The 27388-nt window shown below is 48.2% G+C and overlaps 1 protein-coding gene across 4 annotated transcripts; it reads right to left on the bottom strand.

Moving 5' to 3' along the window:
- Nucleotides 1-1119: 1119 nt before the first annotated feature.
- Nucleotides 1120-26473, bottom strand: SLC22A5 (solute carrier family 22 member 5). 4 transcript variants are annotated; one of them, XM_081233402.1, is made up of 10 exons: nucleotides 25842-26473; nucleotides 18855-18958; nucleotides 12326-12480; nucleotides 11160-11331; nucleotides 9844-9970; nucleotides 8009-8109; nucleotides 5958-6172; nucleotides 4241-4423; nucleotides 2861-2996; nucleotides 1120-2556 (listed from the first exon to the last, which is right to left on the bottom strand). In XM_081233402.1, exons 1-10 carry the CDS (start codon nucleotides 26232-26234, stop codon nucleotides 2469-2471), a joined length of 1674 nt encoding a protein of 557 aa, XP_081089528.1. In that variant the 5' UTR covers nucleotides 26235-26473; the 3' UTR covers nucleotides 1120-2468. The 4 variants fall into 4 exon arrangements, with proteins under 4 accessions (XP_081089528.1, XP_081089530.1, XP_081089531.1 ...); XM_081233404.1 differs by lacking the exon at nucleotides 18855-18958 and having other exon boundaries at nucleotides 25842-25928; XM_081233405.1 differs by lacking the exon at nucleotides 25842-26473 and having other exon boundaries at nucleotides 18850-18907.
- Nucleotides 26474-27388: the final 915 nt, after the last annotated feature.

Genomic DNA, 27388 nt, shown 5'->3' with positions numbered 1-27388 from the left:
CAGCCTGGGAGCAGGGACTTGGGCTATTGCCCTGCCACTGGAAGAGATTGAAGTATTCAGGTAATTATGATTTTTGCGCCCAGAAGGTCACAGATGACTGATCAGTGACATTGAGAATAAGAGAGAAAACTCAGAACTGCTCATTTGTGCAACAGGAGAAAGAGCAGGAAGAACTGTAATTATATTCTGGAGGCACTGTGATGTCAGTTAATCAGGAACTCTGCACAGAACTGGGTGTAAGGAGAGTAGAGAAGTTAACACTGTTGTAGAAACCAAGCTTCCTTCCCTCCCCACCTGAGTTTGATGCTGCTCGTTTTGTTATGCTACACGTTTTTTGAGTTATCTATCCAACCCTGGAGCTTTTTACCCATGTCTCTACACATTCTAGCTCAGATCTCCCTGACGCATTATACATATCTTGTGCACCACGTCCAATCCCCAGTCCCCTCAGCCCCACCGCTTACTCCAAGTCACTGTTGCAGCAACCAGTTCACACACTCTGACCAGCTTCACCTCAGGCCTGCAGTACATTACTTCTTGCTTTCTATCCAGGAGACAGAACCTGTTTGGGACTCATCCATGTGCAACCTGGAAATGTGGGAACTGACACCTGTGGGGCTGCCTTTGATGAATGGGGAATGAAGGCCAATATGTAAATGCTTTCCCCTTTCATCATAGTGCAGATGGTTTTGAGATAAATTTCATAAGGCTCCTGAGAAATCCTGGCTGGATGGAACAGTGCCCTTGGTGCTGGCCATCCTGATAATGCATCCTGGTATTAGGTCTCCTTCCTTCCCTGTTTCCTCCCCCTATCCCTTACTTCTGATCCTTGGACTCTTATTCCCAAATAAATCACCTAACTGCACAGAAGCACTGGCCTCAGGCTCTGCTTTCTGAGGAACCCAGGCTAAGACACTTGTGCAAGAATGCTGCCTCAGTCCATAGTCAATAGAGTGAAGGTCTCTAGTACATGGGGATTAAATTTTAGCTTTAGAGGCTAATCATAAACCACTGCTAGAATTAGCCCAAGCTGATATAGAGAAAAGTGACGTGATGGTGTGGCATGGCTCACCAAATTGTGGAAATAAAAGTTGTGGGCAGTTGTTATTATTTTAAAAAATCATTTGATTTATTAAAACATCTTCATTTCCCAAGGCACTTCAGTAGCTTTCACAAAAATACTTTTTTTTTTTTTAACCAGGTGCAGCCTATGCTTTAGAAGTACCATGGTAGCATAATCAGAAAACAGAAGACAATTTTACACTGAACACAAAATATCTCCCAATGTTACACCACTGAAGTGAGCAATTCTGAAAGACTGTGAACACGACTTAATTTTCTTCTTTGTAATTTTTTTCCATGATTAAGTTTCATGAAAGGAACACACACAATGATGTCATTTTTGGCACCCACAGAAGTGCTAGTAGCTAAGGCTGGTGAGGCCTTGCCTAAGTGGCAACTGTGGACCATTGCCAGAGTGATTCTGGGTTGAAACAAACAAATAAAAGACACAAACCAGGAGGCTAAGGAACCAGCCTTTCCTAAGTCTATTCTGAAGTGCAAATAACTTAAGGAGAAAAAAAGACATAATAACAAACAACAAACAAAACACAATCAAAATCCATATTATAGTTTTGGGAGAAGAGACAAGTTTGCTCGTCTCTCTTTCTCATTGATATACTTCCTTCAAACCATACATCAGAAACCATAGTAACTAGGAGACTTGATTCACATAGCAGTGGAAAATAAGAATAGTAGATTCAGTGACGAATCTCTTATGGGCCTGCACAAGCCCAGTGCTTTGATCAGATGTAAACAAGTCTACCCAATAGTCACTCTGACTGGCCCAAGAGCTCATAAGTCAATGCACTTGTCTCTGTTCTGTATCTGCTGAGTCCTCTCCATATGAAATACCTCTAGGTTTCCCCAGACTTGTGCTCTCCTGCCCTGGGGAAGCAACAATCCCATTTAATATCCTTTGTAACTGAGAAAGTATGAGAAATCAGACTCCCTGTGAAATTATTTCTTTTCCTCTAAAGTGCACCATTAGTGGGAAACAGGGAAAGGATTTTTTGGCAGGGTGAGGAGGTGGAGAACTAGACTCCCAGTTCTATCAGGGGACTTTTCAGGCAGTCTGAAATTAAAATGTAAATTTAGCAAATGCCTCTCATATTCTTCCAAATCCTACTGGTTCTAGTGACTAGTTAACTTCTTAGGAAGTGCCAAGTCCATCACTGTAATAGTTAGGATTTACCCAAAATTGTCCGTCAGTAGCCATGGTGTCCCTGGAGGGAAGGTGGTGCTCTAGGACCATATGCAGCTGAGTCTGGGTATCCATCCATGAGCAAGGCAGACACAGCATCCACAGAATGAACAGCAAAGACCTTTGCCACTGAAGGACTCAGTGTCTGCACAAGCCACTTGTGACAAGACGGTCTTTCCTCTTTACTTTCTCACTGTAGGTTGTGTTAGAAGCCTGTGTTTTTAAGGACTGTGGGGCTTTCTTCACCATCTTTTAACATCCTTGTGTGGCTTGGAGTTTGCCTGTATTTTATTCTATAACAACAAGCCAAACAAATGTTAGTAACAAATCTTAAAAAGATGTCTACCAGTCTCAAAACAAACAAAAAACGCCCCAGAGCTGAGGTTATCTCACTAAAGGAAAAATATCATACAGCAGATTCTGAAAGGTTTCTTCTTGTCTCTGTACTATCCCAGAGCTGCTATTGCTTTTGAGATGTTCATGGTGACCCAGTCCTATTATGGCTAAACTAGTCCATGGCGTTTCTGAGTTCGTGGGGAACTCTCTGCCAGGCCCAGACCCAGTGCATTAACTTTGTGAAGAAGGAGGCCCCCTTACCCTTTGACCCTTAGCATCTGGTCAATGGTGTCTGGGAGTGGGGTGCCGAAGCTCTCTGGGAGGAACAAGGTGAGGATGGCTGTCAGGATGGTCAGACTCCCCATGAGAATGTAGGGCAGGAAGCGGTCGTAAGCACCTGTGGCAAAGCAGACAGAGCCCCAAGCCAGGAGTGCAGTTTGACATGGTCTCTCTCCCTCCCTTTGTGTCCCCAGGACTCTAACAGGGATCATCTGCCTTCTCGGCCTCAGCATCTCCCAGTCTGAGCTGCCATATTGGAATCTGGCACCCAGGCAGGTCACAGAACCCAGAGTTGGCACAGAGCAGCAACACCTCGGTGCAGGGGATGGGTGCAGCCTGGGAGGATGGGGCTGGGCCATTTCTATTCCTATTTCCTTTTTATTGGCCGTGCTGTGCGACATGCAGGACTTAGTTCCCCGACCAGGGATCGAACCTGTGCCCCCTGCACTGGGCGCACTGGACCACCAGGGAAGTCTTAACCCATGGACCACCAGGGAAGTCCCTCTATTCCTATTTTCTAGCCAAAAATAAATAATCAACTAATTAACCCAATGCAGCCAAAAATTAATTAATTAATTTTAAAAAGCACAAAACCCCCTATTTCCTAATGCTGGGTTTCCAAGGAACTCAAGGTATGTGTCCAGGGATAGGAATAACTCCTCCACCTCTCCAGATGTGTCACAAACCACTCGATTTGTCTTCAGGCCAGATCAGAAGGTGTTTCTGCTTGTCAGATCTATGTAGCATGTTCACAAAGCACTCTGAGTACTCCCAAGGTGGGTGTCACCCATCCCCAGAGATGTGCCAGCTAGGCATGTGCAGGGGGACAGCAGCTGCCATGAGGAAATAATTCTGAGAAAGATAAAACTGGGGCCCTATTACATAAAATGGTACGAGGCAGATCTTTGCACAGTGTAAAACTGCTGTGTTAAGTGCTTCAAGTTACAGAAATTCTCGGTTCATCAGACCTCTAGAATAGACAACTTTCCCGTCCTGTTCCTTGTAAACTATAATTCCAAGAAGAAATTTCCCCAATTAGTACACTGGCTCCCTAAACGACGCTGCAATTTCTTAGGATAGGGGAATTACGTTCTCTGATGGAAGGCCTAGGAAGGCTAAAAGAGAGACAAAAACCCTCCACTCTTGTCAATTTCTAGCTGTCTATAGGTTGTTTTCCACACGAACGCTTCCACCACAGTGCACCCAGACAGGAACCTTCTCCAGGCATAGATTCAGTACTGGATGGACCCCATTTGCTGAGTGTGCTTGCTTTCCTGTTAACAAGCCATCCCCAGGTCGCATTAAAGCCAATCAGTGCTTCCACCCCATCCCTCCTGTGTGTGCTCGACCCACGGGACTTACCAAGGTAAATGAAGTAGGGAGACAGGATGCTGCCCAGGCGGGACGCTGTGGAGCTGACTCCCACACCCATGTTCCTGACCACCGTGGGGTACAGCTCGGCTGTGTACACGTAGACCATGGAGAAGGCAGCAGTGACTCCAAACTTACCCACCATCACCAGGATGGTAGCCAAATAATACAAGTCTGAAGAGCAAAGGGAAGAAAGTAGGAGAAGGCACCAACCCAAGGCACACTGCTACTAGTTTTTTGCCTGAAACAGACATACTTTCTCCCTGGGAAGGGTCGGGGAGGAAAGTTTCTATAACTTCCTATTGTGGGATAAGGGGCTTATGTCCCTCCAAGTTGATTACTGAGAGGAGGCTGGGACCTGCAGTTGTGTGAGGACATGCTTTTCTCAGCCTAAAGACCACCAGAGTGAGCCCCTCAATAACCCAGAGAAACCTGCTCTCCAGTCCAAAAGTCATTAAAGACATGTCTGTCAGAGGGGGGAGCTGGCACCCCAGAACCTCATGCTGCAGGCACTGTGGAATTAAGGATTTGTGGATGAATGGGAAGTTCAATTATAACTCACTTCACGCTTGCACTCTATGCAACACTTCACAGCCCAGCAGACCCTCAGGAATGATCCTTGGATCTCTCCTGCTCACTGTGCCAATGAGGAGATGCTGTGAGTGGCCTGTGGGTCTGCCTGAGCTCTGGTGTGAACCTCTACATACATTCCTGGGCTCCCAGCCACGCTGCAGTGGGGGCTCTTCCTGTGCAGAGTGTTGCCAGCCTCAGGGGCCCACAAATGATTACCAGAGGTCCCCAAACCCATGACAACTCTCGGTACCATGATGGACATGAGGATCCATAAACCGTTTTATGAATTTTCAAAGAGGGCTGCCTCCCACCCTTCTGTGGGATACCAAGATGGTTTTACAAATAAACTCCTGCTACTGGCCTGTGAGAGCCACGCTATGGCCTGGTCCCGCCCTTTTTCCTCTCTTCATCTCTTACCAAGCGTGCCAGGCTCATTTCCTCCTCAGGGTTTTGGCCTTTGCTCTTTTTTGGCCTGAAATGTTCTGCTCCTACACTTTCTCATGGGTTTCTCCATCATTTCATCTGTTTCTGCTCAACTTTCCCCTCTTTAGGGCCACTGTCTGTGACCACTCTATATAAACTAGCTCTCCATTGTCCTTCAGTGTCATTATTAAAGGTAACACAGTCTGTATTATAACAAGCATTTTATTTACTTGTTTGTTGTCTGTCTTCTCAACTGGAGTCTGAGCGCCAGGAGGGCCTGGGGCTCTGCCCGACTCCTTTACTTCTGCACCGTCAGCCCCAAGCACAGTGCCTCCCCCACAGTAAACACTCCGCAGCTACTTATTGAATGAATAAATGACTAAGATGGGGCCATGTTAAAAAGACATGAGGATGGCCCTCTTTCCTCCCCCTCACTCTACAAAAAAAACACACACACACACATTAACTTGGGTAGAGAGTACAATCAACTGCCAGCCCCACATGGTTACTCTCCCTTCTCCCCCAAAGCCCAGGCCATGATGACTGTCTGGTCCCAGGAGATACTTTCTCTTGATTTGTTGGCCGAAAACACAGATATGCAGATGAGCTGTAATGGCATAATTTTATTCTCTTTATTAACTGGCCGAGACAGTCTGGTAGAGACTGAGTGACTCAATGGATATCCCAGACTGCAGACATGTATGGTACCTACCTGGGGGCACCAGCTGCACGAAGAGAAGAACGCTGCCACCCAGGAAGAGGGCAGTGGCCATGGAATAGCGTCGGGGCAGGTGCTGCAGGAGCAGCCAGGCCAACACATATGCTGGGACTTCAACCACAGCCGAAAGGAAGCAGTTCAAATAGACATCCCCATGCAAGTTAGGAGTGTCAAGGGAAAGCCCAAAATAGCCCACTGATATGGTCATCCTGAAACAGAATGCAGAAAAAAGCTGGAGAAGTGGCATCCATGTGCCTCCCAACCTGGACAACTTTTAAAATATAATTATTGCAGGAAATTCAAAACTATCCTTACCAGGAGGGCAGCAGATTTAACCCTGAGTCTTACTTCTTAGAAAGAAAGATAACTTCCCCCGAGACCAGGGTACCTTCTGGGTCAGAGCACTTTCAGAGCTTTCTAAACAAAGTGTTCCAGCAAAAAGACATATAATTCAGATAGATTCACTTTGTTGGAAAAAAAAAAATCAAAACCCAAAAAAACTCCAACCTGCCTTTCGGCTTTAAAAATCCTAAGCTAGGGGCTTCCCTGGTGGCGCAGTGGTTGAGAGTCCGCCTGCCGATGCAGGGGACGTGGGTTCATGCCCCGGTCCGGGAAGATCCCACATGCTGCGGAGCGGCTGGGCCCGTGAGCCATGGCCGCTGAGCCTGCGCGTCCGGAGCCTGTGCTCCGCAACGGGAGAGGCCACAACAGTGAGAGGTCCGCGTACCGCAAAAAAAAAAAAAAAAAAAAATCCTAAGCTAAAGCACTCACAAAAGCCTACTTCCCTACTCTCTGAACCTCCCAAATCCAACAATTGCAGAAGAAGCTAGGGTATGAGTAAGGAGGCAGATAGCAAGTGGGGTGTGATAAGACTGATGAGATAAAATAAGGAACAATCATTAGGTCAAACATTTAAAGATCCCTGGCGGACCCTCTGGGGCGACCAGCCAGGAAGAGGCTGGTCAGAAGCAGGTGACCCCAACCCCACCAGACTCATGGGGAGGAGAGGGAGCTCCCAGTGGGCCATCTGCATGCCCCCCGCTGCCCGTGGCCTAGACCCTGTCCCCAGTAGGCATTCTCTCTATTGATGGTCAACAGTCTTTGGCAAACCTGACCAGTATGAATCAGACTGTTTTTAACTCATCTGCAGGTTGAAACCACAGCTGGTACAATCAGGGAAAAGGGCATGTACAGGAGTCCCTGGGAAATCCAGAGCAGGAGGGGTGCCTGGGTGAACCACGGAAGGGTGACTCATCACAGGCTGGCAGGTCTGTGGTGCAGGCTGAAAGCTGGTTTTGTCTGAGGCCGACTCAGGGGCGGTGCACTGCCCTAAGGGATCCCGTGCCATTCCTTGGAAATGGGTGGCTGGCTGCCAAGGCTTGTTGACTCCAGCAATAAGCACTCTGAGATGAAGTCTGCCTTCCTCCCCCGCAGGCTCAGGTAGTCACTTGTAATCCCAAGGGTCTGGCCACTAAGCAAATGCTATCCAGGCACTCGGATGTGTTCCTTCTCTCTGGTAAATCACAGATCCCTCCCTGACACACTTGGTGAAACACCTTGTTAGAAGGAACCTGATGAGGACATGTAGGCCATGGCTCTGCCTCCAGGACAGTCTCCAAACATCCCAGAGGGAGGATGTCCTGCTTCCACATTTCCAGAACATACTTAGCAGCCTCTATAACTGAAAGGACATGGTGTCTTCACTTAGAACTTCTTAAAGGCCTCAGTCACTGTCTGATGCACAGGCAACAGGAACAACTAAACTAGGGATCCAATGTGAACAGCGATTTGCCTTATGACCCGGAGGGATCCCCAAAGATCCCATATCTTACCCCAAAAGCCCCCACAACAGTTTTTGTTCTCCTCTTCTGAGATTCCGTTAAGAACTGGGACATGCCCACTTCTTTAATTGCAAGGCACATCCCTGCCACTTTCTGATGACACAGGCTTTCAATTCTGATCTGAGACATGTCTGCAAACGCGAGGCCTGACAGCCGCTGCCAGAAGCTTTGTCTGGAGGCTTTAGGTATGTCTCACTTACGCACCACAGAATTATGGACATGACGGTGACCATCCGGATATTCTGGGTTCGGAGCAGATCCAGAATGCTGTGAGACTGCTGTTTCTTGGAGCTTAGGTCTTGTAGCTGCAGGAACAACATGACAAGGGTACGGGACAGAGAGAAGGTTGGAGACTCAGAGACCCAAGAACATACTTGAAACCCTGGCATCTTAGCTTTCTGCGTCTCCGAGTTAGGGAGTGTTTTATGTTTCTTGCTTGAAAAGAAGGGTAAGTATAGTGACTATGTCTTGGGCTGCAGAAGGCTTCACCGGGCCTTGTGGATAACAAATTAGTGAACAAGAATGAGGAGGAAAAGTAAGTGACCAGCCCTTGGTGTGATGCAGCCAAGGAGGAGGCCCAAGCTGACTGCCCCCTCCCGGCAAAACCTCCAGCCCCGTCAATGGCCACATTCCAGGGAGGCCTCTGAGCATTCCTTTCCAAAGCTGGCTCCCGGCCCCTCTGGGTCAGAGAGAGAAACTGGCTGTGTAGTTTATTGATATTATATTTTTAAAGAATTAATGTTTTCAGTCCTCATACCATGTAGTTACTGGTCTACTTCCAAGGAAAAAAGTTTCAGATAGAAAAACAGGAAAATTGACCTCAGCTTCACTCTGAGTAACTTCCTATGAAATCTGGCACAGCCAAGGACATTAATAAACCACACATCTAAACACACTGATGTTGCTTTCTTAAGCAAACCCAGCTTTGGAGTTTGTTTTTCCCGAGTTAGCAGTTCAACAAAAGGTCAACTTTTGACTTAATGGATCCCCTGGAATAGCCTCATTTCCACAAAGATGCCAGTGGGACTTACGGTTTCATCCAGACTGACCTCTGCAAAGCTACTGAGGCCACCTCACTTAAAAGCCCTCCCTGCCACCTACCCCTCCCTGAACTTTTGTGCACCAGAGTCCTTTCTAGGATGTGCTGAGTGGGATTTGGTGCTGGGCCACTGCCTAACCGTGAGGCCGGCAGGGCTGTCAGTGGCCAGCAGCCTCTTTGCTGCCTATAATAACCGGTCTCTCTTTCCCAAGCCCCAGGTCTGCATCTGCATGCCTTTGCGCACTGCGGTATGACTGCTGGTGGCTGTTCTCACAGACAGGACCTTGTCTTCCTGTCAGAGCAGGGACACACTCCAGAACCCCATCAGCCAGCAATGACAATTTCTAACCTCTTCTCAGAGGCATGAGACTGAGGAAAACCGCTTGCTGCAGAGGAGGTGGAAAGAGAGGGAACAGGAAGGAGAAGCAAGACCCAGGAATCAGGCAGAGCCAGGAAATTACTCATGGCGCCTGAGAACAGGGTTTGCAGAGAGGGGTGGGGTAGGGGGAGGGCGGATATCAAAAAGGACCTGGCTCCAAGACAATACTCAACAACTCCCCGTTGGTGGGTGGAAGGAGACAGGACATTTCTAACTCCAAATCTATTTTTGCTTCATACTTTAGGTACTCGTATTATTTTTTTAAGATGAGAAACAACCTAAGGTATAAGAAACAATGATTTCCCAAAATGCCAATTTCATGAAAGACCTATTAACTCATAAAGAGTTTTTATTATTAAAAGTAATGATTCAACTGTATGATCACTTAGAAAATAATTATTTAAAGTATGAAAACCTAAACTCCATGGAAAGGTGAAGGAGTTTACGCAGTTGGCACCTTCTCAACTTCTGAATTTTAACAGGACCTGCCTTGTGGGCAGCTGGGGCTTGGGCAGAGGGAGAGCTGGGCTCCCGTGTGACGGGAGCACTTCAGGGCTGTGTGGTCCTACCCTAAAATCATGGTCACCGAGGCCCTCCCACCAGCTCCCGCATGGTGCTCACCTCACTTGGCTCAAAGATGGTTGAGGGTGCAACGATCCCATTGATTTTGGCAGCCCTGCGGATGATCCCCTCTGCCTCTTTAAATCGGCCTTGAGAGATGAGCCATCGGGGGGACTCAGGGATGAACCTGGAAGTACAAGGAGCAATCTCACTGAGGCCTTCCTGTCCCACAGACCAGGTGGAGCATAAGTGGAGGTGGGAAAGGGGGTTTCAGAACCAGAGCTAGGTTTGAGGGATGTTTGGTGTTTCCAAACCAGAAGCTAAGAGATGCACCATACTAGAGCCAGTAAGTGTGAGCCTCTGATTTCACTGAAGTACACAAAATTTAGAGGGGCCAACACACCATGATGGGATTCCTCCCCACTGGCCACCTCCATTTCTGAAGAGTGGTGGTGCCACCTGCTGGACACTAAGTAGACAGGCGCAAAATGGGCTCCTGAAGCTTGGCTTCTGTCATGGGCTTAGCCCAGCCCAGACCCTTACCTTGACGTACTCCCTTGCTTGTGCCTGGCATCCACAGCAGCTTTTGCACTGGCCTCTTATAGCCTCTAGTTTTTCCTCACTCTCCCCCCTCCCCCTGCCCCACCTTGATTCATCCAATTGACTCTCTATAAGGCACTTAGGTGTTTTGAGACTTTATGGATCTTATTTTCTACCTCACGAGGTAGCCCTTGCCCTTAGGTCATAACTAGGACTCATCTGTACCATCTCTGCTCTGTATCTTCTCCCACTATGCTCTGCAATGCTCTCACAACCAGGTGGACCAGTGATCTCACCATCCCCACCTGCAAGGGGCGATTCTCGCCTCAGCCCCTCGGCTGTGTTCTCTCTCTCCATATAGAATGGTCTCCTCTCTGCCTGTACAACCTCTATCTTGGAGGCTCAGATGGAGCCTGGTTTCCTCCATCCAGCTACCCTGAGGACTCTCACACGTGCTCCCTCTTCTCCCGGTGCCTCTGGCACGAGGGTGCGGCAACATACAACCAGAGCCAGGGCCTAAGCTGTCTTGTCCTGCAGTCTGATAGCTTCCTGGAGCTTATGCTAAACTCCATTGTCTCGCAGCTACTGCTCTTTCCTCTCCTTGCACTCCAATCAACCCAGCACAGGGCTGAGAACAAGTCTGTTGATGTCTTGGGGCTGTTTTGTTTTTGGCTTTTCTGAGTATGGAAAAACATTCTGAAACACCTTATAAAGACTTCAGATTTTCTGTCTCTGTGAGCCCAAATGGGGATTTGTGGGTTGCTGCTGCCCCCTAGTGAAGGCCAGAGAGAAGACATACTGCTGGTGGGCGCCACCGGGCACAGGGCCACACTCACCACCACAGCGGGAAGCACAGCATCCCCGGCACCGTCAGCGCCAGCAGAAGCATCCGCCAGTCTCTGATGAAGTGAGCAAACAGCGGCAGCAGCATGTAGCCAAATGCATAAAATATGCACACGCCTAACGTAGAGAATATAATACGAACTGACTTGCCAAGCATTTCTGTTCCTGTTCAAAACAAGGGAGGAGTCATGTTAGTATTTTAATTCCGGTTATTCCTTATTAATCTTCTTGTGTGTAATTTCCAACATACAGATAAGAAAGCAGGCAGAATTATCTTGAAGCTTCCAAGCCCTAGGGAGGGATGGGATTCTGACCACCTGCTGCGGGTGCCTCCTTGTGGCCTCACAGCGACAGTTCTCTCATGGAACTGTCATCATCTCCTGAAGCCCTATGCTAAAGATGCCACGTGAGGCCTCAAAATTTAATCCTCACTGAGGAAGGAGATTCATTAAAGGGGAAGTCACTATTAAGGCCACACATGCTGACTATTACGCTTTAAGGAAAAATATTTTATCAACTGTGAAGAGAAACAAATAATCCTTTTAACAATCAACCCAAGAAACCCAAAGACCAATAAGCTAGAGTTAGATGCCTCTGAACAGTGAGACTGGCAACTTTTCAGTGACAGCAGGCCAAAGCCCTGCAGTGTGGACTCAATTAAAACCCTGAAGGTCATGTGAGTAAAGCCCACTCCTATCAATTCATTCTTGCCAGTCGATTTCACTGGCCACTATGTTTTGCAGAAGAGCCAGTTTTCTTCCTTGGTGAGCCTGCCAATCATGGCCCTTGCTCCTCATGTCATGCCTCCCTGTTTCCTTAGCTACCCCAGCCCTGGGCAGAGGCAAGCCCTATTTTTAAGATCTTAGGTGAATTCTGGCAAAATGGCCATCGAGTACTAATGAGATCAAGGTGCCACACCTGGGGGGCCAGAAAAGAACTGGAAATCAGCAGTCAAGCTATTGGGCTACTGGGGACACAAGGCTGGGCACTTGGCAGACTCAGTTTCCCTGACTACTAATTGGATTCATCAAGAATCCCTGGTCGGTGTTGCCAGAGACCACCTCCCTTGGAGGGACATCACAGCTGTCTCCAGAAAGCGAGTGGTGGGATGATGGTGAAACACAGGATCAAGTACTCGACTCCAAATTGATGGCCATACCCAGGACAAATGCTGCCACATAGTTGGAGATCTGGCCCATGCCTACAAGGAAAAACAGCATGGCAAACATCTCAAAGTTCTTCGAGAAGATCTGCAGGAAGCTGAAGCCAGTCTGCATGCCCATTGTCACAAACAGCACATTCTTCCGACCAAACCTGGGAAAGGAAAGGAGAGTGACAGAGAACCAGCTGGGAGAAGGCAGCAGGAATGGGCCCCACCAAGAGGGGCTTTCCCCAGAGTCATTTCAGGGAGGGGTCGCGGACACTGCTGCCAGGGCAGCTGGTGCAGGCACAATCCTGGCCTCTCAGTCCCTATGCTGTTACTCCCCTCCCCACTCACCAGGACCAATGTGGAGCCTGGGCACCAGGGTTGCCCAAAAGGCAGTGCCAGAATTAAGACAGTGATTACAGGGGATTGACACACATTCGTTATACTTAAATTCACACATTCATCATTTATTACTTTTTTTAAAAGAGCTGGTTTACTTTGGAGGATGATGGAGAAACAATTCATGATAAATGAAAACTGGTAAATAAAGGGGAAAACATTTGTCCTGACTTTTCTATGTAAACTATGGTGAACAGTTACCAATAACAGATGAGGGAAAGTATCATTTCATAAAAGTATTCCAACTATTAAATGAAACCAAAGTGATAAAACTAGAACATCATCATTTTACAACCTCCGATGAATGAAGAGATATGGGCATTGTGTTTCAATGACTGATAACATCATAAAAAGAGACACTTGAACATCGCATGACTCCTATAGTCTTTACAAAGGGGCTGAACCTGAATCTGATGAAGTCTCTAGATCCAGCTGCAATCTGCAAGAAATGCAGGGAAAAGAGGAATATGCTCAATGGTATCATAAGCACACAGTTAGCAAAATTCAAACTGGGAAATTCTACAGGTAGAACAGCCCAGGCAAAGAAATGGATGGAGAATCCATAGGTTAAAGTAGACTAAAAGACATAAAAAAATTTTTAAGTGGGCAAGACTAAACTTGTGTTTAAGGATGTACATTTGGACGATAAAACTACAAAAAACCCACAAGGAAGTGATTATTATAAAAGTCAGGCTAGTGTTTAAGCCTCATTTGTTCTGTGTGGTTTCTGTACCTGTGTTCATTTAAAAATTTTTAAAAATATTGTTTTTTGGGGATTTGTTTGCTTTTAAAGACAGTGACACAACAAGGAGGAACAAGTCAACCAAGTTCATTCAACCTAGCAGATTCAGCTTGAGTCTGCCCAGGGCTAGCAGACACCCATTTTCATTCAATGAATATTTATTTGAACATCTATTATATACTAGTCACTACGGATGTATTTGAATTAAAAAAAGACACTGATTCTGCCCTCAAGGAGCTTATAGTCTACAGTTGGTGAGACAGACAGTGATCATATTTTAATCGAACAACGACACTGCTGAATGTACAATTACACACTGGAACAAGAGCACTGAAGGCACAGCATCCTGGCCCACAAGGGACACAGCAGAGGAACCTATCCTGGACTGAAGGTAGGGGCTGGGTACTTGGGCATTCAGGGAAGGTCTCCCTGATTATGGGACACTGAGACCAGACCCAAAGGAAAAGAAGTTGTTGACAAGGGGGAGTAGGGGAGAGGGACCAAGCTTTCAATGATATTCACAGTACAGTGGGGGAGGCCAATATTAATCATATGGTCTCATCTTTTATTTACCAATTTCTGATAGGAACAAGGAACCAGGGTAATGTAAACCGGGGACCCTAAGGAGGCCGCCTGCGTGGTCAAGGAAGGCCACGGCACGGGGAGGGGGGCGGGAATTCTTCACTGTGACTGTGAGGAGAGCACACGCAACTGTGGCTAGAGGGGCATGGTGAACACGAAGGGCAGCTGTTCAGTAGAGGGTGGCAGGAGCCAGATTGCACAAGACCTTCAGCCACGGTAAAGAGTTTGCTGCTTCTTCCCATTACAACAGGGTTTTGTTGTTTTTGATGATATTGGCATCTAGTCGATAGAGGCCAGAGATGTTCTAAACATCCGAAAATGCCCAGGATAGTCTCCCACAACAAAGCAGTCTCTGGCTCAAAATGTCAACAGTGCTGAGGTTGAGCAACCCTGACCTAAAAGGAGGCTGCCCTGCGTTGTCCTGTAACAACAGTGCCCTGCACGACAACCAAGGGGAGGGCCCTTCCTACCCTGATTTCCCTTCCCAAGGGCTCCCTGGAGAGTAGGGAAGAGGAAGACTCAGGGAACCCTTACATTGCAATAGTCCTTGGCAATCCAGGGTTGGGGCCAGAAAACACTCACTTTTTTTTTTAGAAATATTTGTCTATTTTTATTCTTTGATATTTATGCATAAATTGGACATTTGTAAAATATAGAAAAGCACAGAGAAGAAAATAAAAATCAGCTGCATTCTCTGATAGCCACTAACATTTTTTTCTCTATTTTTTAAAAATGAAGTAGAGTTGATTTACAATGTTGTGCTAATTTCTGCTGTATAGCAAAGTGAGTCGGTTATACACATATAGACATTCTTTTTTTATATTCTTTTCCATTATGGCTTATCCCAGGAGATTGGATGTAGTTCCCTGTGCTATATAGTAGGACCTTGTTGTTTATCCATTCTAAATGTAATAGTTTGCATCTACTAACCCCAAACTCCCAGTCTATCTCTCTCCCTCCCCTCCTCGCCCTTGGCAACCACAAGTCTGTTCTCTAGGTCTGTGAGTCTGTTTCTTAGATAGGTTCATTTGTGCCATATTTTAGATTCTACATATAAGTGATATCATACGGTTTTTGTCTTTCCCTTTCTGACTTAATTCACTTTGTATGATAATCTCTAGTTATACCCATGTTTCTGCAAATGGCATTATTTTGTTCTTTTTTATGGCTGAGTAGTATTCCATTGTATATATGTGCCACATCTTCTTTATCCATTCATCTGTTGATGGATATTTAGGCTGTTTCCATGTCTTGGCTACTGTGAATAGTGCTGCTATGAACATAGGGGTGCACGTATCTTTTTGAATTATAGTTTTTCCAAGTATATGCCCAGGAATGGAATTGCTGGATCACATGGTAACTCTGTTTTTAGTTTTCTCAGGAACCTCCATACTGTTTTCCATAGTGGCTGCACCAACTTACATTCCCACCAACAGCGTAGGAGGGTTCCCTTTTCTCCACATCCCCTCCAGCATTTGTTATTTTTAAGATGGCCATTCTGACCGGTGTGAGGTGGTACTTCATTGTAGTTTTAATTTGTAAGAAATGCTCACTTTTAAAGCCTGTCAACAAAAGGTCAAACACACACATGCCTACAAAAATAGGAAATACCAGCTACTTCCTCCCAGAGTTGTGCCTCTCTTCTATTTCTGCACATAGAGGTAACTCAATGACGTCAGATAAAATGCTTTGACAGCCCAGGATTATTTTAATTGCTTTTGACTTTTTGGCTTATTCATATTCCAGCAAGGAGTCCTATATAAAAAGTTGATATTCTAGACAACCCTGGAGGGCATGAATCCACTGCCGTTAGGTAATCTGTTCGGCTTAGGTTTTTGAATTGGCTCACTTAGGAGTAAACTATCCATCCCACAGAGCCCTGGGCCTTCCAAGGGGGTGCAGACAAGCTTGAGGGGTGGTGTAGGGAGCTGAAGGTAGGTGCTGTAGCCAGAACAGCCACATTTTTAGCTATTTCATTTACTGAACTTAAACGATCCTATTTAAAAGACGAAGTCTGCTGGCAAAAATTTTTTTTAAGGTTTGAGAAACCCTGTACTAGCCCTTCTAAAGACTAAGGTGGTCCTCAACATACACACCAACTTTGTTTCTACTGTTTCCTCAGGAGCAGATCTTTGGGAACTTAAACACTTTCCTCAGGTAATCATGGTGTTACATGGCTCTGAGGCCAGCCCACAAAGATCTCCCTACCCCATGACACAGCTGACCAGAAAAATGCACTGAGCTTCAACTCTGTAACTGGGGTACCTCCTCCTAGTCTTTCACATGAAGGTAATTCCTCTGAGTCTCAGCTGCCACCCAACCCTGTGAGAGGGGGATTCCCACTACCCCTCTGGGAGGGCCTCTAAGCTCCGTCCAGGGCACGTCCTCCTCTCACTCTATACTGTTCCCAGGCAATCTCATCCACTTACGGGGCTTTGATGAGGGTTCTATCAACTGACAATTCCTGAACGTGTTTCTCCAGCCCAAACCTCCCATGGAGCACCCTATCCATACATCCAACTCCATACTCCATTCCTCCTATGAGACCCCTAAGTCTCATAGTTACCCCAAATTCAGTATGTTCAAATTGAACTCAACATCTTCTCCTACAAACATGTTCCCCTTCCAGAGTGCTTTGTCTTAGAGAAGGGTATTGTCATTTACGCGGCTGTGCAGGCCAGAAGTCTCCCTCCCCTCACTTCCCATGTCCAACTCATAGCCAAGTCCTGTTGGTTTTACCTCCTACCACTCCTCCCCATGTCTACCGCCCTCAGCCTAGTCGAAGCCACCTTCATTTCCTGCATAAATGATTGTGATAACCTCTTAATTGGTCTTTCCACAATCCTCCTTGCTTCCTTTCAATCCTTTCTACACAAAGCTATCAAACAACTTTGTAAAAATGCAAATCTGAGGATGTCACACTCTCAAAAGCTGCCCACTTCTCTGTGACAAAGGCCCAGACCCCTGTCATCTGTTAAGCCTGGCCTGCTCTTCTGCTTGGGCCTCAGCCTGCCTCCCTGCTTTGTCTCTATACCACTCTCCACACCCCCACCCCCCGCCAACACTTTCTTCCAGCTCCTAAAGTGTGCTATGCCTTTGCTTGAGTCTAGGCTTAAGTACTCTTGGCTCTCTTGCCCAGAACACTCTTTCCTCTCTTCACCCCTTTAGCTAGCTAATTTCTACTCATCTTTCAACCCCCAGCACATGCTTCAGTGCTTCACCGTCTCAGGTCTCCTCTGTCAGACCCTCTCTGAGCACCCTGTACTTCTCCCCTGTATCACTTACCACCACAAAGGATAACAAGTACTTCCCTCAATTCTTTGTTTAATACATTCTGCCTTCCTAGAAGGCAAGTTCTAGAAGAGCAGGCACCTAGAACAGTAGTCCACACGAAACAGAGGATCAGGACTCTGGGCCCGAATCCTAGCTCTGCCACTTGCCAGCTGTGTGACTCTGGGCAAGTCATTTAATTCCTCTGGGCTTCATTTTTCCCATCTATAAACTGAGAATAATAATGCTTCCCACATCATAGGGTTATGAAGATTAAATTATTTGTTGTTGTTGTTGTTTTACTTGGTATACAGTGCTCATAAGAGTGAATGGCACATATTAGATGCTCTGTGTTTATTAAATAAATATAAGTAATCAGCTGATGCTTGCTGCTAAGTTAAGGGTCTGGGGAAGCAAAGGCCTTTCCCCTAAAGGGATAAGTGTCTCAGGCTCATCTAGAATCATCAGTCAGTGGTCACAGTCTACTTAACTCTTTAATGCTCACTGGTGACTGCATTAAAAATCCCTAGATGACACTCTGGAAAAGACAAATCTAGTGAGAAATGCACATATTTCTTATGAGGAAAGACTTCTCAGGTAACGACATTAATCCATAGATGCAAACATGCCAAAACATCACTCTGCATGTGTGCCGCAGGATAAAATGGCTGTATTCTTAAGGCAGGATGACATTCTCACCCTGAACTTCTCTATTAGAGACTCCCCCTGCTGGGACGATGCTGGGACTCCTCTCCACTGGGTGACCCAGTGTGGCCAAGGACCTTGCTGAAGGCTGCTCTTCTTGCCATGGGCTTCACTCACAGACCCTGAAGCTCTGGGGTAACAAGACACAATGTAATAAACCCCTCTGAGAACACCACGGAAACTATGGAACTGTTTTCCCCAGAAAAATGCTCACATACAATCTCTAAAATTTTGTATGGGATTTCCAGAGGAGATGAACTCCCTAAGCCATGGACTTTGAGTTAAGAGCCTTGGAATTACACAAATAACCTGCTTATGGGTCAAAACAGCACACTTCCTGATGGTTGAGAAATACCATAACCACAAGCCTGTTAGAAAAAGGGAATCAGCCCTGTGGACATAAGAGCTCTGCCCATCACACTGCCATTGGCTAGTGAGACCTCTCACCTTGAGGAAAGAGCAATGGTTTTGGGAACACAGAGGCAGCCATCTATGGAATGCCCTAAGATCTACAACACAGCTGACATGCGTGTGTGTGGTGTCTCCCTCTCCTAAGCTTGAAGACGCCAAAGAATTATGCTCACCTAGGGAAGGCCAGCCAGGCAGTGCAGAAGTAAATTGTGGCATATTTCCTGGTCAACTGGATCATGTATACACTCGGCTGAGGTTGTTTCGCTCAGCAAGCATTAGTGAGAGGAGGTTGCTGGCTCTCTTTACTTGGTCTGGAGTCTATACTATAGATGTGCCTTCGCCTTTTAAAAACACACAGCCCTGGGCTGAGAGAACACTACCTTGCTCTGTGCCGAGGTGCTCTGCAGCTGCAGGAGTAGACACCCACCTTACCTGTCTGAGAGCTGCCCCGAAATGAAGGAGCCCACCAGCACACCCCCGAAAAACAAGGAGACCGTGAGCGGGGCCTTCCAGTCGTCCTCACACACCAGGTTCCACTGAAAGAGGAGCAAAGGGATGTATCACTCACTTCTTTTTAAAAATGTTTTAAATGTAAGCCTTCTTGGAAAATGAAATCAGGACATCCTGCATCCCTGCATGCTCTGTTTACATTACCACAAGGGTGTGTGAGCTCACTGAGGCAGGCGATGGCTCATCGGGCAGCAAGGCAAAGAGCAGGTTTCCCCTCACAGGGAGACTGACTATACTGTTTTTCACAGCTCTTAGCCTCATTGTTTTGCTACCAATTTGAGACGGGGAGACAGGCTGGGAGCAAGTACTCTGCCCATGTGCCAACCCAGGAGGAGGCGAGGCCTTTCACGGTCGCTTCTAAGGACATGGGCTGAGGCTGGGGCTGTGGGTGGGGCAGGGCACCCTTTCAGTGGGGTTCAGGTCATTGGCAGGGGTGGTATAGGAGTGGTTCTGGAGCAGAGCTCTGCAGCTCTAAGGGTCAAGGCTTCCAGTGAGGGACTGAGGCCAGAGGGCCTGGTATGCACCATCTGGATCTGTTCCCTCAGCTCTGCTCAGGCCTCAACTCTGGGCCAGTGACCCCTGGGTCCTTCTGCTGACATTTAGAGCTGGGATCCCTGATGCTGTGCCAACACTAGGCCCAATTACAGCCAAGAGCTCTGAGCTGGGAGTCAAGAAGCTGTGTTTTAGCTTCTACTCTACTGTTAACTAGTTACCCAGCCTCAGGCAAGATTTTTCCCCTCATTGTGCCTCAATTTCCCCATTTGTGAACCAGTGATGGGGGTGGGGGGGGACAGGCTACAGTGCTTGAGGTTCCCAGTACCCAGTGTAGAGTTCCATCTCTAGTTAGCACGGAAAGAGGTCTATGGGCATGGGGAAGGACCTGAACACTCAGACATTAGGTTGCTCCAGCCTAACAAGGGCCAAAAGAAGGAAGAAAAACCAAAATAGGAAGCTTGGTGGTTCCCAGAAAAATGTTTCCCAGAACAGAGAGATGGTGCTCAGTAGTAACCAAGAAGGCCGCCTTCTAGGGAATTTAGACCCTTGCTTGCCTGGCACCCGGCTGCAGGCCTGCCCTCCATGGAGCCTGCTGGCTCCCAGGAAGTGTGCGGCTTCCAAGAATAAAGCATCTCTTTCAGGCCAGGGTCAGAGGGAAAAGCAAGTCTGCTTTTCGGCCCTGCTGGGCAGTGTGTGCACAGTGCCTCCAGGCACAGAGGAGGTCGGAGGGCAGCCCTTAGGGTGGACACAAAGAACCCCTGCAGCTGATGATAAGAGCCACATAGCTGGCTCTCCACTCTGGAACAAGCATGCACGTTGGATGGACTGAGAATGGGGTGGTGATCCCCACTCCAGGAAAGAGTTGGGGGTTACCAACTCCTAAATCTAGAAGAAGCCCAGACTAGCAGAAGACAAGCAAGGAGCACCAAGGCCCAATCACTCAGGCTATGGCAGCCTTCCCACCTCTGCAGCCTCAGCCATGCCAGCACCCAGATACCATCTCCCTTCTAGGAGGGTGAGTGCTCCTAGAGCAGCCCCCAACCAGACAGGGCTGCTGAAGTCAGGATGGGAGTAGCAGGGGAGTCAGAGCTGAGGGACTTGGTGATGGGGTGCTAGCCTCTGGGGGTGTTAGGCAGAGCTTCAGGACCAGACTATGCCTATTGCTGCTCTTGAATATGATGTGATCTATTCCCACCTAGCATGCACTACTTTTGTAGCGACAGAGATACAAAAAATGAATAGAGTCAGTAGCTGCTTCTCAATAGGTCTCTCGTGAGGGTTGGGGACTGATATGGCTGCGCTAGACTAGAAACCCACAGGGGCTTCTGCAGTGAGTTCTGGGGTGGAACCCCACCCCCTCCCCATGCCAGGTCTCCCAATATAGGCTTCTAGGGACTTCTGGACTGGCAAGGCCAGGTGCCACCTGGAACCAGGTCAGACTATGCTCTGTAGGAGACAAGGTGACTGTAGTGCTCATCTTGGATTAGGTCCTCAGAGCATCTCTCCGGCTCCTGCAGCCTCACCACCGCCACTTGGTCCAGCCTGTCCCTGCTCTGGGCAAGCGTGCAACTACTTGAGGTAACTGGGCTCTATATCCACTACTGACATTTCTCAACAATTCTCACAGCCTGGCTTTGGGCCCTCCAAAAGCATGGCTTAACACTTCTTTCCTCCTGGCCACAAGGGGCCTGTGAGTAGGGTCAGGAAAGGTAACAGGTCTCAAAAAATGAACAGAAGGGCAGGCATGGGCTAGGTCCCACCCAGCCAATCCATCCACTTACCTGTCAACCACCAGATGGACTGCAGTGGGCTCTTGGACTTGGCCTGACTCCTCCTTAAGCGGGCGGGGGTGGGGGGGCGATGAGAAGCCCATAGAGTCCAGGCTATGTACCCCGGGCTTGTTGTGTTTATAGAGGAATATAGTATTTCTACACTGAGCTCCTGGCTTGGCAGCTGCGACTAAAGCAGCTACAGACCAGCTCACTGATGCTGCCACTTGGTACGAAGGATGGGCTGTACTGGCTGATGATAACAGGGATCAACCTTAGAACTAAATGTGTAGGTTTAAGATTTAGGTCATGAGTCTAGTATCCTTACCCCTCAGCTGGGTTAGCTATGAAAGCAGGCACAAACTGAAAACATCTGGGAGTAACCCTTGCAAGAGGCCTAGACTTGCCACCCTTCCTGGTCAGAAATGTGCCTTTCTAGTGGTGTTGTCTTCATGGATATATGTGTGTATGTGTATGTATCTATATCTCTATCTCAGAGCTTTTCCAACTATATACTTTAGTTATGTACAGTTTGTTTTATGTCATTTATATGTCAATAAAGCTGTTAAAATTTTTAAGAAGAAAGAGAAATTGTGTCTCTTGCACACAGTATGTAATTGGTGCTACTTCTCAGTTATGGGAAGTAGAGAGATGATGTAGTTCCCTGGGACTAAATGTCCTTACCTGTGAGCTGGCTGGAAGAAAAAAGAGACAGGGCCTGTGCCCACAGGGCAGAAGCTCTTCCCAGAGATGTACCTAGGCTGACCGCATGAACGGTCAAACACACTGGTAAGCACTACCTGTTACTGAATGCCATGTATTCTACACACATTTCATCCTGTCTCCTGCTGCAATTAACGGTGAATCCTTGCCCCAAGGCTGTCAGGGCACGGAGAAGAAGAAGAAAAAGAATTTGCTACCATATCCTCTACAAAGCCTGGCAGTGCCCCACAGAGGAGAGGCTCAGTAGCTGTTTGGTACCTAGGTGAGTGAGTGAATAGATGAATAAAACGACAGTCAACCTTCCAAACCATATTATCCCTTGGGTTTAGTCCTTGGGCTTGGCTGCCCAAAGCCCAGATGAACCCTGAGCTTCATTCTCTAGAACAGATTATGTTCCTTTCTCCCTCACACCTTCTCTGTGACAACTGTCAGAACTTTGACCCAGGATGTCGGTTCTCAGCTAGCTAGAGAGACTATCAATCTGACCACTCATGGCCAGATGGGTCTGTTGTGACTGTACACGCACAGGGCCCTTCAGGGACCCAGCAAGTGGCTTGCCATGAGCTGCAAAGGCAGGGAAAAGGGTCTGCGCTTTCCTAGAGTGAGGGAAGTCAGCAAAGGCGTACCAGTGAGGCACAGTCTCCAGGTCTTTTTGGTCTCCCCACCCCAGAGTCAGCCCGGGGTCTGCCTCCCAGGTCAATGTGGCTTTTTCTTCAGGTGGACGTGGAGATAACAGTGGGGGCTCTCCTATTTTCCAAGACTACACGCGCATAAGGCTGATGGAAAAGCTGGTCCAGAAAAAGAGGTTCTCCAGGACAACAGGGAGTAAAAGTGTTGCAAAGGGCCAGGGCAGGGGGCTTCTGGGAAACAGAGACTGGCAAGGAGCAAGGGGACGCAGAGGACTCCTGGGTTTTGGCTGAAGAGACCCCACGTCATGGGTGCCAGAAGAGTTAGAAGTTTCTAAAGGAAACTTTCTGGCCACAGGCTGTGCTATGGAGACACCAAAAAGCAGGTGTCTCAGACCCAGGCAGCCTGAGAAATCACCCAGGTTCCCCGAGAAGGAGGCAGTCCTGGGCCAAGAAACACTCAGGTATTGGAGCAGCACTGCACAGTGGGGTGGCTGATTCCCCAGCACTCCAGGGGTGACTGAAGGGCTAGAGAAGGGGCTAGCCTAGAAGCACATGGACCACCAAACTATTCCTGAAACATGGGAGAACCACCTTTCTCACCTCATAAATAGTGGCCCCTTCTTTCTGCCAGTCCCAATGCCTTGCTGCAGATCCACGCAGGGGTAAGCCCCAGTTTGTGGAGTGGGGGATTACATTTACTTTAAAATGTTCCAGTCAGTGCCTTTCACCCCTAAGTTTCCCTTCCATAAGTTGAACTTGTTCTTTTCTTCTTCAGTTCTCACACTTTAGAGAAGATTTCAAAATTATTCATTAATCCATTCAATAAAAATTTTCCTAAGTATCCAATCTGTATCCAGCATTAATGTTAGGACTTGCAGGAGATACAGAGATGTTAAGTCTACCACAAAGTTTAGTACTACATGTGCACATGTTAACCCCAACAAAGAAAAAAAATCAAACAGGGGACCTGAGGTTTTCATTTTCTGATGAAAAACATGAATAGGAATTCAATACCAGTATACTTACAAACAGCTCTATGATTTGGGGCAAAGGGCAGTCTTGGAGACATATAGCAGGCACAGGACTAGCTGCAACGGTCAGCAGGCCAGGTCCAGGTTGAAAGAAAATGGGCCTTAGAAAAATGGAGCTCTCAGAATGTTAATGCAACAGCTTCCAACAGTGACTGTTCACCAGAAGAGAACAAGCGGCCTTGAACTTAAAGTCTGGCATTCCAGCATCCTCAAAAAAAGTGCTAAGTAATATATTAATCTTGCCTCCCTGCAAAGACTGACAACCTGAAAGTAGGTGAAAGGGCACATAGCTCTTACAAAACTGTTAAGACAGCTAAAGAAATTGGCTAAATATATGAGGAAAGGCTGCAATTGGCAGCAACATAGCTCAAGGACCCTTCTGGAAGAGTCGGCCTTTGGGAGCTCATCAGTGCCATCACCACTCTCAGCCGAAGGCATGATGGGGGCAGCAAAGAAAGAGCAAATGACTAGAGTAAGTTGGGGACCACAGGGGTTAGGGAAAAATCCTAAGAAATGCCATGAGCTACTTCTGACTTCACTGCCTTTTCCTTCCACAGGTAGCCAGAAGCAGAATTTGCAGGGACTTCTGAGTCATGGAGTGTGGCTTCCCCTCCGTGTTCTTTGCCTGCAATCTGAGGAACAGCCTCTACTTTCACAATGCTCACTGGTTTCCAGGAGGGTGACAGACTCACTTGCGAGGCTAGGACCAAGGATTTGTGATGACTGGAAGTTTTCATACTCCATGCACTCGTCAGCCACAAATCACAGTCAGCTACCTCCAATCAGTACCTCTTTTCTCAAGTAACAATGCCTGAGTACACTGGAATGATGTCACTTGCTCAGAGATCCCAGTGGGGCTCTTCTCTTACTCCTATTACATACATGTGGAGTAAGGAGGCACAGATGCTGGGGACATCAAGTGTCCAAACATACAAAAAACAACACACACACACACACACACACACGTCTGTTAGAGCAGCACTCAAGACTCCCTTGAAGGGTGACAACCCCCAGAAGCAACACACACAGGGTCTCCAGAACCCTTGTAAGCCCCTTTGAGGCTCAAGCGGGGTTTGATGCCATACCAGGCCTGTGCACCGTTCCCTTCAGCCTCTTCTCTGTGAACTCTGCCCTCCTGCCAGGTTGTTTCTTGCTGTTCCAGATTTTGCATCTGCTGAACTATATACCCCAGACTCACTGAGAAGCCTCCTCCTCCAAGACTTCCCTAATCCTTGAACCCCTGATCCTGACACTCAGTGAACCCGGGCACCCTGGAGCCTATCAAGGAGTGCTCTTTTCAATGTCCTGCTTGCTCAGTTCTGCTGAGACTACAGGGAGTTAGAGTGCCAGTGTCGGAGTATGATGCAAAGCACATCCACATGCATCGATAAACATCACATCATACATCCAACTTTAATGACTGCAAGGTCACCAGGGGACAGACAAGGCCACCCAAAAGGAAAATCCAAGGGGCTGGGGCATGAGAAAGGTTTTCCCCCTGCTTCCTATGAACTAAGGTTCTAAATTCTAAACTAAGGTTCTAAAGAACTAAGGTTCTTTAGTTCCTATGAACTAAATCTGGCTAAGGACATTTCCTTAGAATACCCTAAAACATTTCAGGTCAACAAGTAACCCTGAATGGATCTTCAGATGCATGAATCCTTAAAGGCTAGTAACTAACCCTGAGCAAAAGGTAAGCAATTCTTTACGGGGAATGACCAGACAGTCATTTGGGGGTGAAGGTGGGTGGGGAAGTAGTAACTGGAAAAAGGAGCAAGAGACAGTTTTATAGCCATGCTTCCTTTAACTTAAAAAGTTTGAGAAAGTAGAGGGGCATTTCCCCTCTCTCTGAATAGATGCCAAAAGGCTGGAGGAAAAATGGTGACAGCTCCTTGGCCCAAGCTCTAGCTCTAGTCCTCAGCATTCCCACCCCCGTCTAAAGTCTCTGACTACTCAGAATCTTAGAGTATCTACAAGGAGTCGCCAGGGCCTTCTTGGCTTCCTCTCCAAGATAGCTAACAGAATGGGCGGCCAGCCTGACACCCGTGCTGCGACGTCCATGATCTCTCTGGAAGTCACCACGAAAAGTTCTCCGGAGCCACCTGGCTGGACGATGGCCATCGCCAGTGTGTAGTGTGAGTCCCAGAGAGGGAGTGACAGCATCCAGCGCGCACCTTGGCGGGTGGAGTGCAGGACCTTAAAGACTGTTAAGGTCCTGCCTACTCCCCGGTCCCAGGCCCCGGACGCGGATCTGGTACCCACCTCGGTCACGATGGTGGACAGGTAGATGTCCTGCTTGAACTCCCAGCCATCCAGGCAGCCCTCTTGCTCCAGCTGCTCCAGGTCCACGTCGCGCCCCGGCTCCAGCCCGAGCGCCGAGAAGTTGACGATCGTCGCGAGCCGGTAGCGGCGGCAGCTGTGAGGCACCTCGCGGCCGTCCTGCAGCTGCAGCGGGAGACTGTGGTTGCGCCACACGCTGCTCAGGTTCGCTGTGTCAGGCACCCGACAGTGGTGCTCCGGGGTCGCCGTGAGGAACACGGACGACAGGCCGTTGAAGCCGTTGGGGATGATGCTGACGCTGAGCAGGAAGAAGATGAGGCGCTGGAAAGGGCCCCACTCGCCCAGGAAGGCGGTCACCTCGTCGTAGTCCCGCATGCCGCCCTCAGTTGCCTGCACGGCCGGGGGTCGTAGGACGCGGCGGCGCGCTGGGGCAGGGCGCGGCGTGCGCGTGCGCGGTGGACCCGCACTGCGCGATCGAGAGTGAGTTGGCCCAGGGAACCTGCCGACTGAACGGGGTCACAAGCTCCCGCCGCCGCCGCTGCTGCCCCGCCGAAGCGACCGGCCTTACATAGTGCGCAAGGCCGGGGCGGGCTCTGGGCCTGAGCCTCCAAGCCCGCCCAGGCCGCTGGTGGTGCGGCGCGGACGGGGGCGGAGCTGGGCCGCGCGTGACGGCGGTGGGCGGGCCCGGGCCGCCGCGCGCACCTGGAGCTCGGGCCGGGTCTCTGCTCCCGGGTGGAGTCGGCCTCGGCGGCCCTCGGTGGGTCCATCCTTGAGTTTACATCCGAAGGAGCCCTGGCTGGGCTGAGGAAGGCCGCGAGACTCGTGACCTCGGCGGCGTTTGAGGCCGAGCTCGCTGGCCCAGCGCGGAGCCCGGGCGAGCCGGAAGCTAGGCTCAGGTATTAAAAATACTGCATCGCCCCCCCCTTGCCGAAGCCAAAAGGGGCACTGTGACTGGCCCAAGGTCTCGTTGCTAGTTTACTGCCCTTGACACCTCCCACTTTTGTAAGAGTGACCAGGATTATCTTGAAACCGGAGCCGTTAACTACCCCAATGGGGAGCCTGGGAGCAAGGACTTAATTCTAATCCAAATGCCCTTTTCATATTTTGGTCTGTAACAAGCCCCTTTGTTGTCCTTTAACTTCAAACAAATGTAAAATTTTAACTTCGAGATTATTGACGATCCCAGCCTAGGATTAAATGTTTCCCTCAGGTTAGTTATTTCTGCACAGAGTTAAGAGTTGAAGGGTAATTCAAAAAAGCAACTAGGTGATTCTAAAGCTTCACTGTCCAATAGAATAAGTAGCTACATTTGTAATTTAAATTTTTCTAGTAGTCATATTAATAAAGTTACCAGATTTAGCAGATAAAAGTATAGGTCACCCATTTAAAATTTGAATTTCTGATAAATAACGAAATTTTTTTTTTTTTTGGCCTTGCCATGTGGCTTCCGGGGTCTCAGTTCTCCCACCAGGGATTGAACCCCGCCCACGCCAGTGAAAGCCGGGAATCCTAACCATCAGGCCACCCAG

Source organism: Mesoplodon bidens (assembly GCF_964165515.1).
Source record: "Mesoplodon bidens genome assembly, chromosome: 4".
Lineage (NCBI taxonomy): Eukaryota > Metazoa > Chordata > Mammalia > Artiodactyla > Ziphiidae > Mesoplodon > Mesoplodon bidens.
Note: the sequence above shows the minus strand (reverse complement) of the source record. Positions and strands in the feature narration are given on the sequence as shown.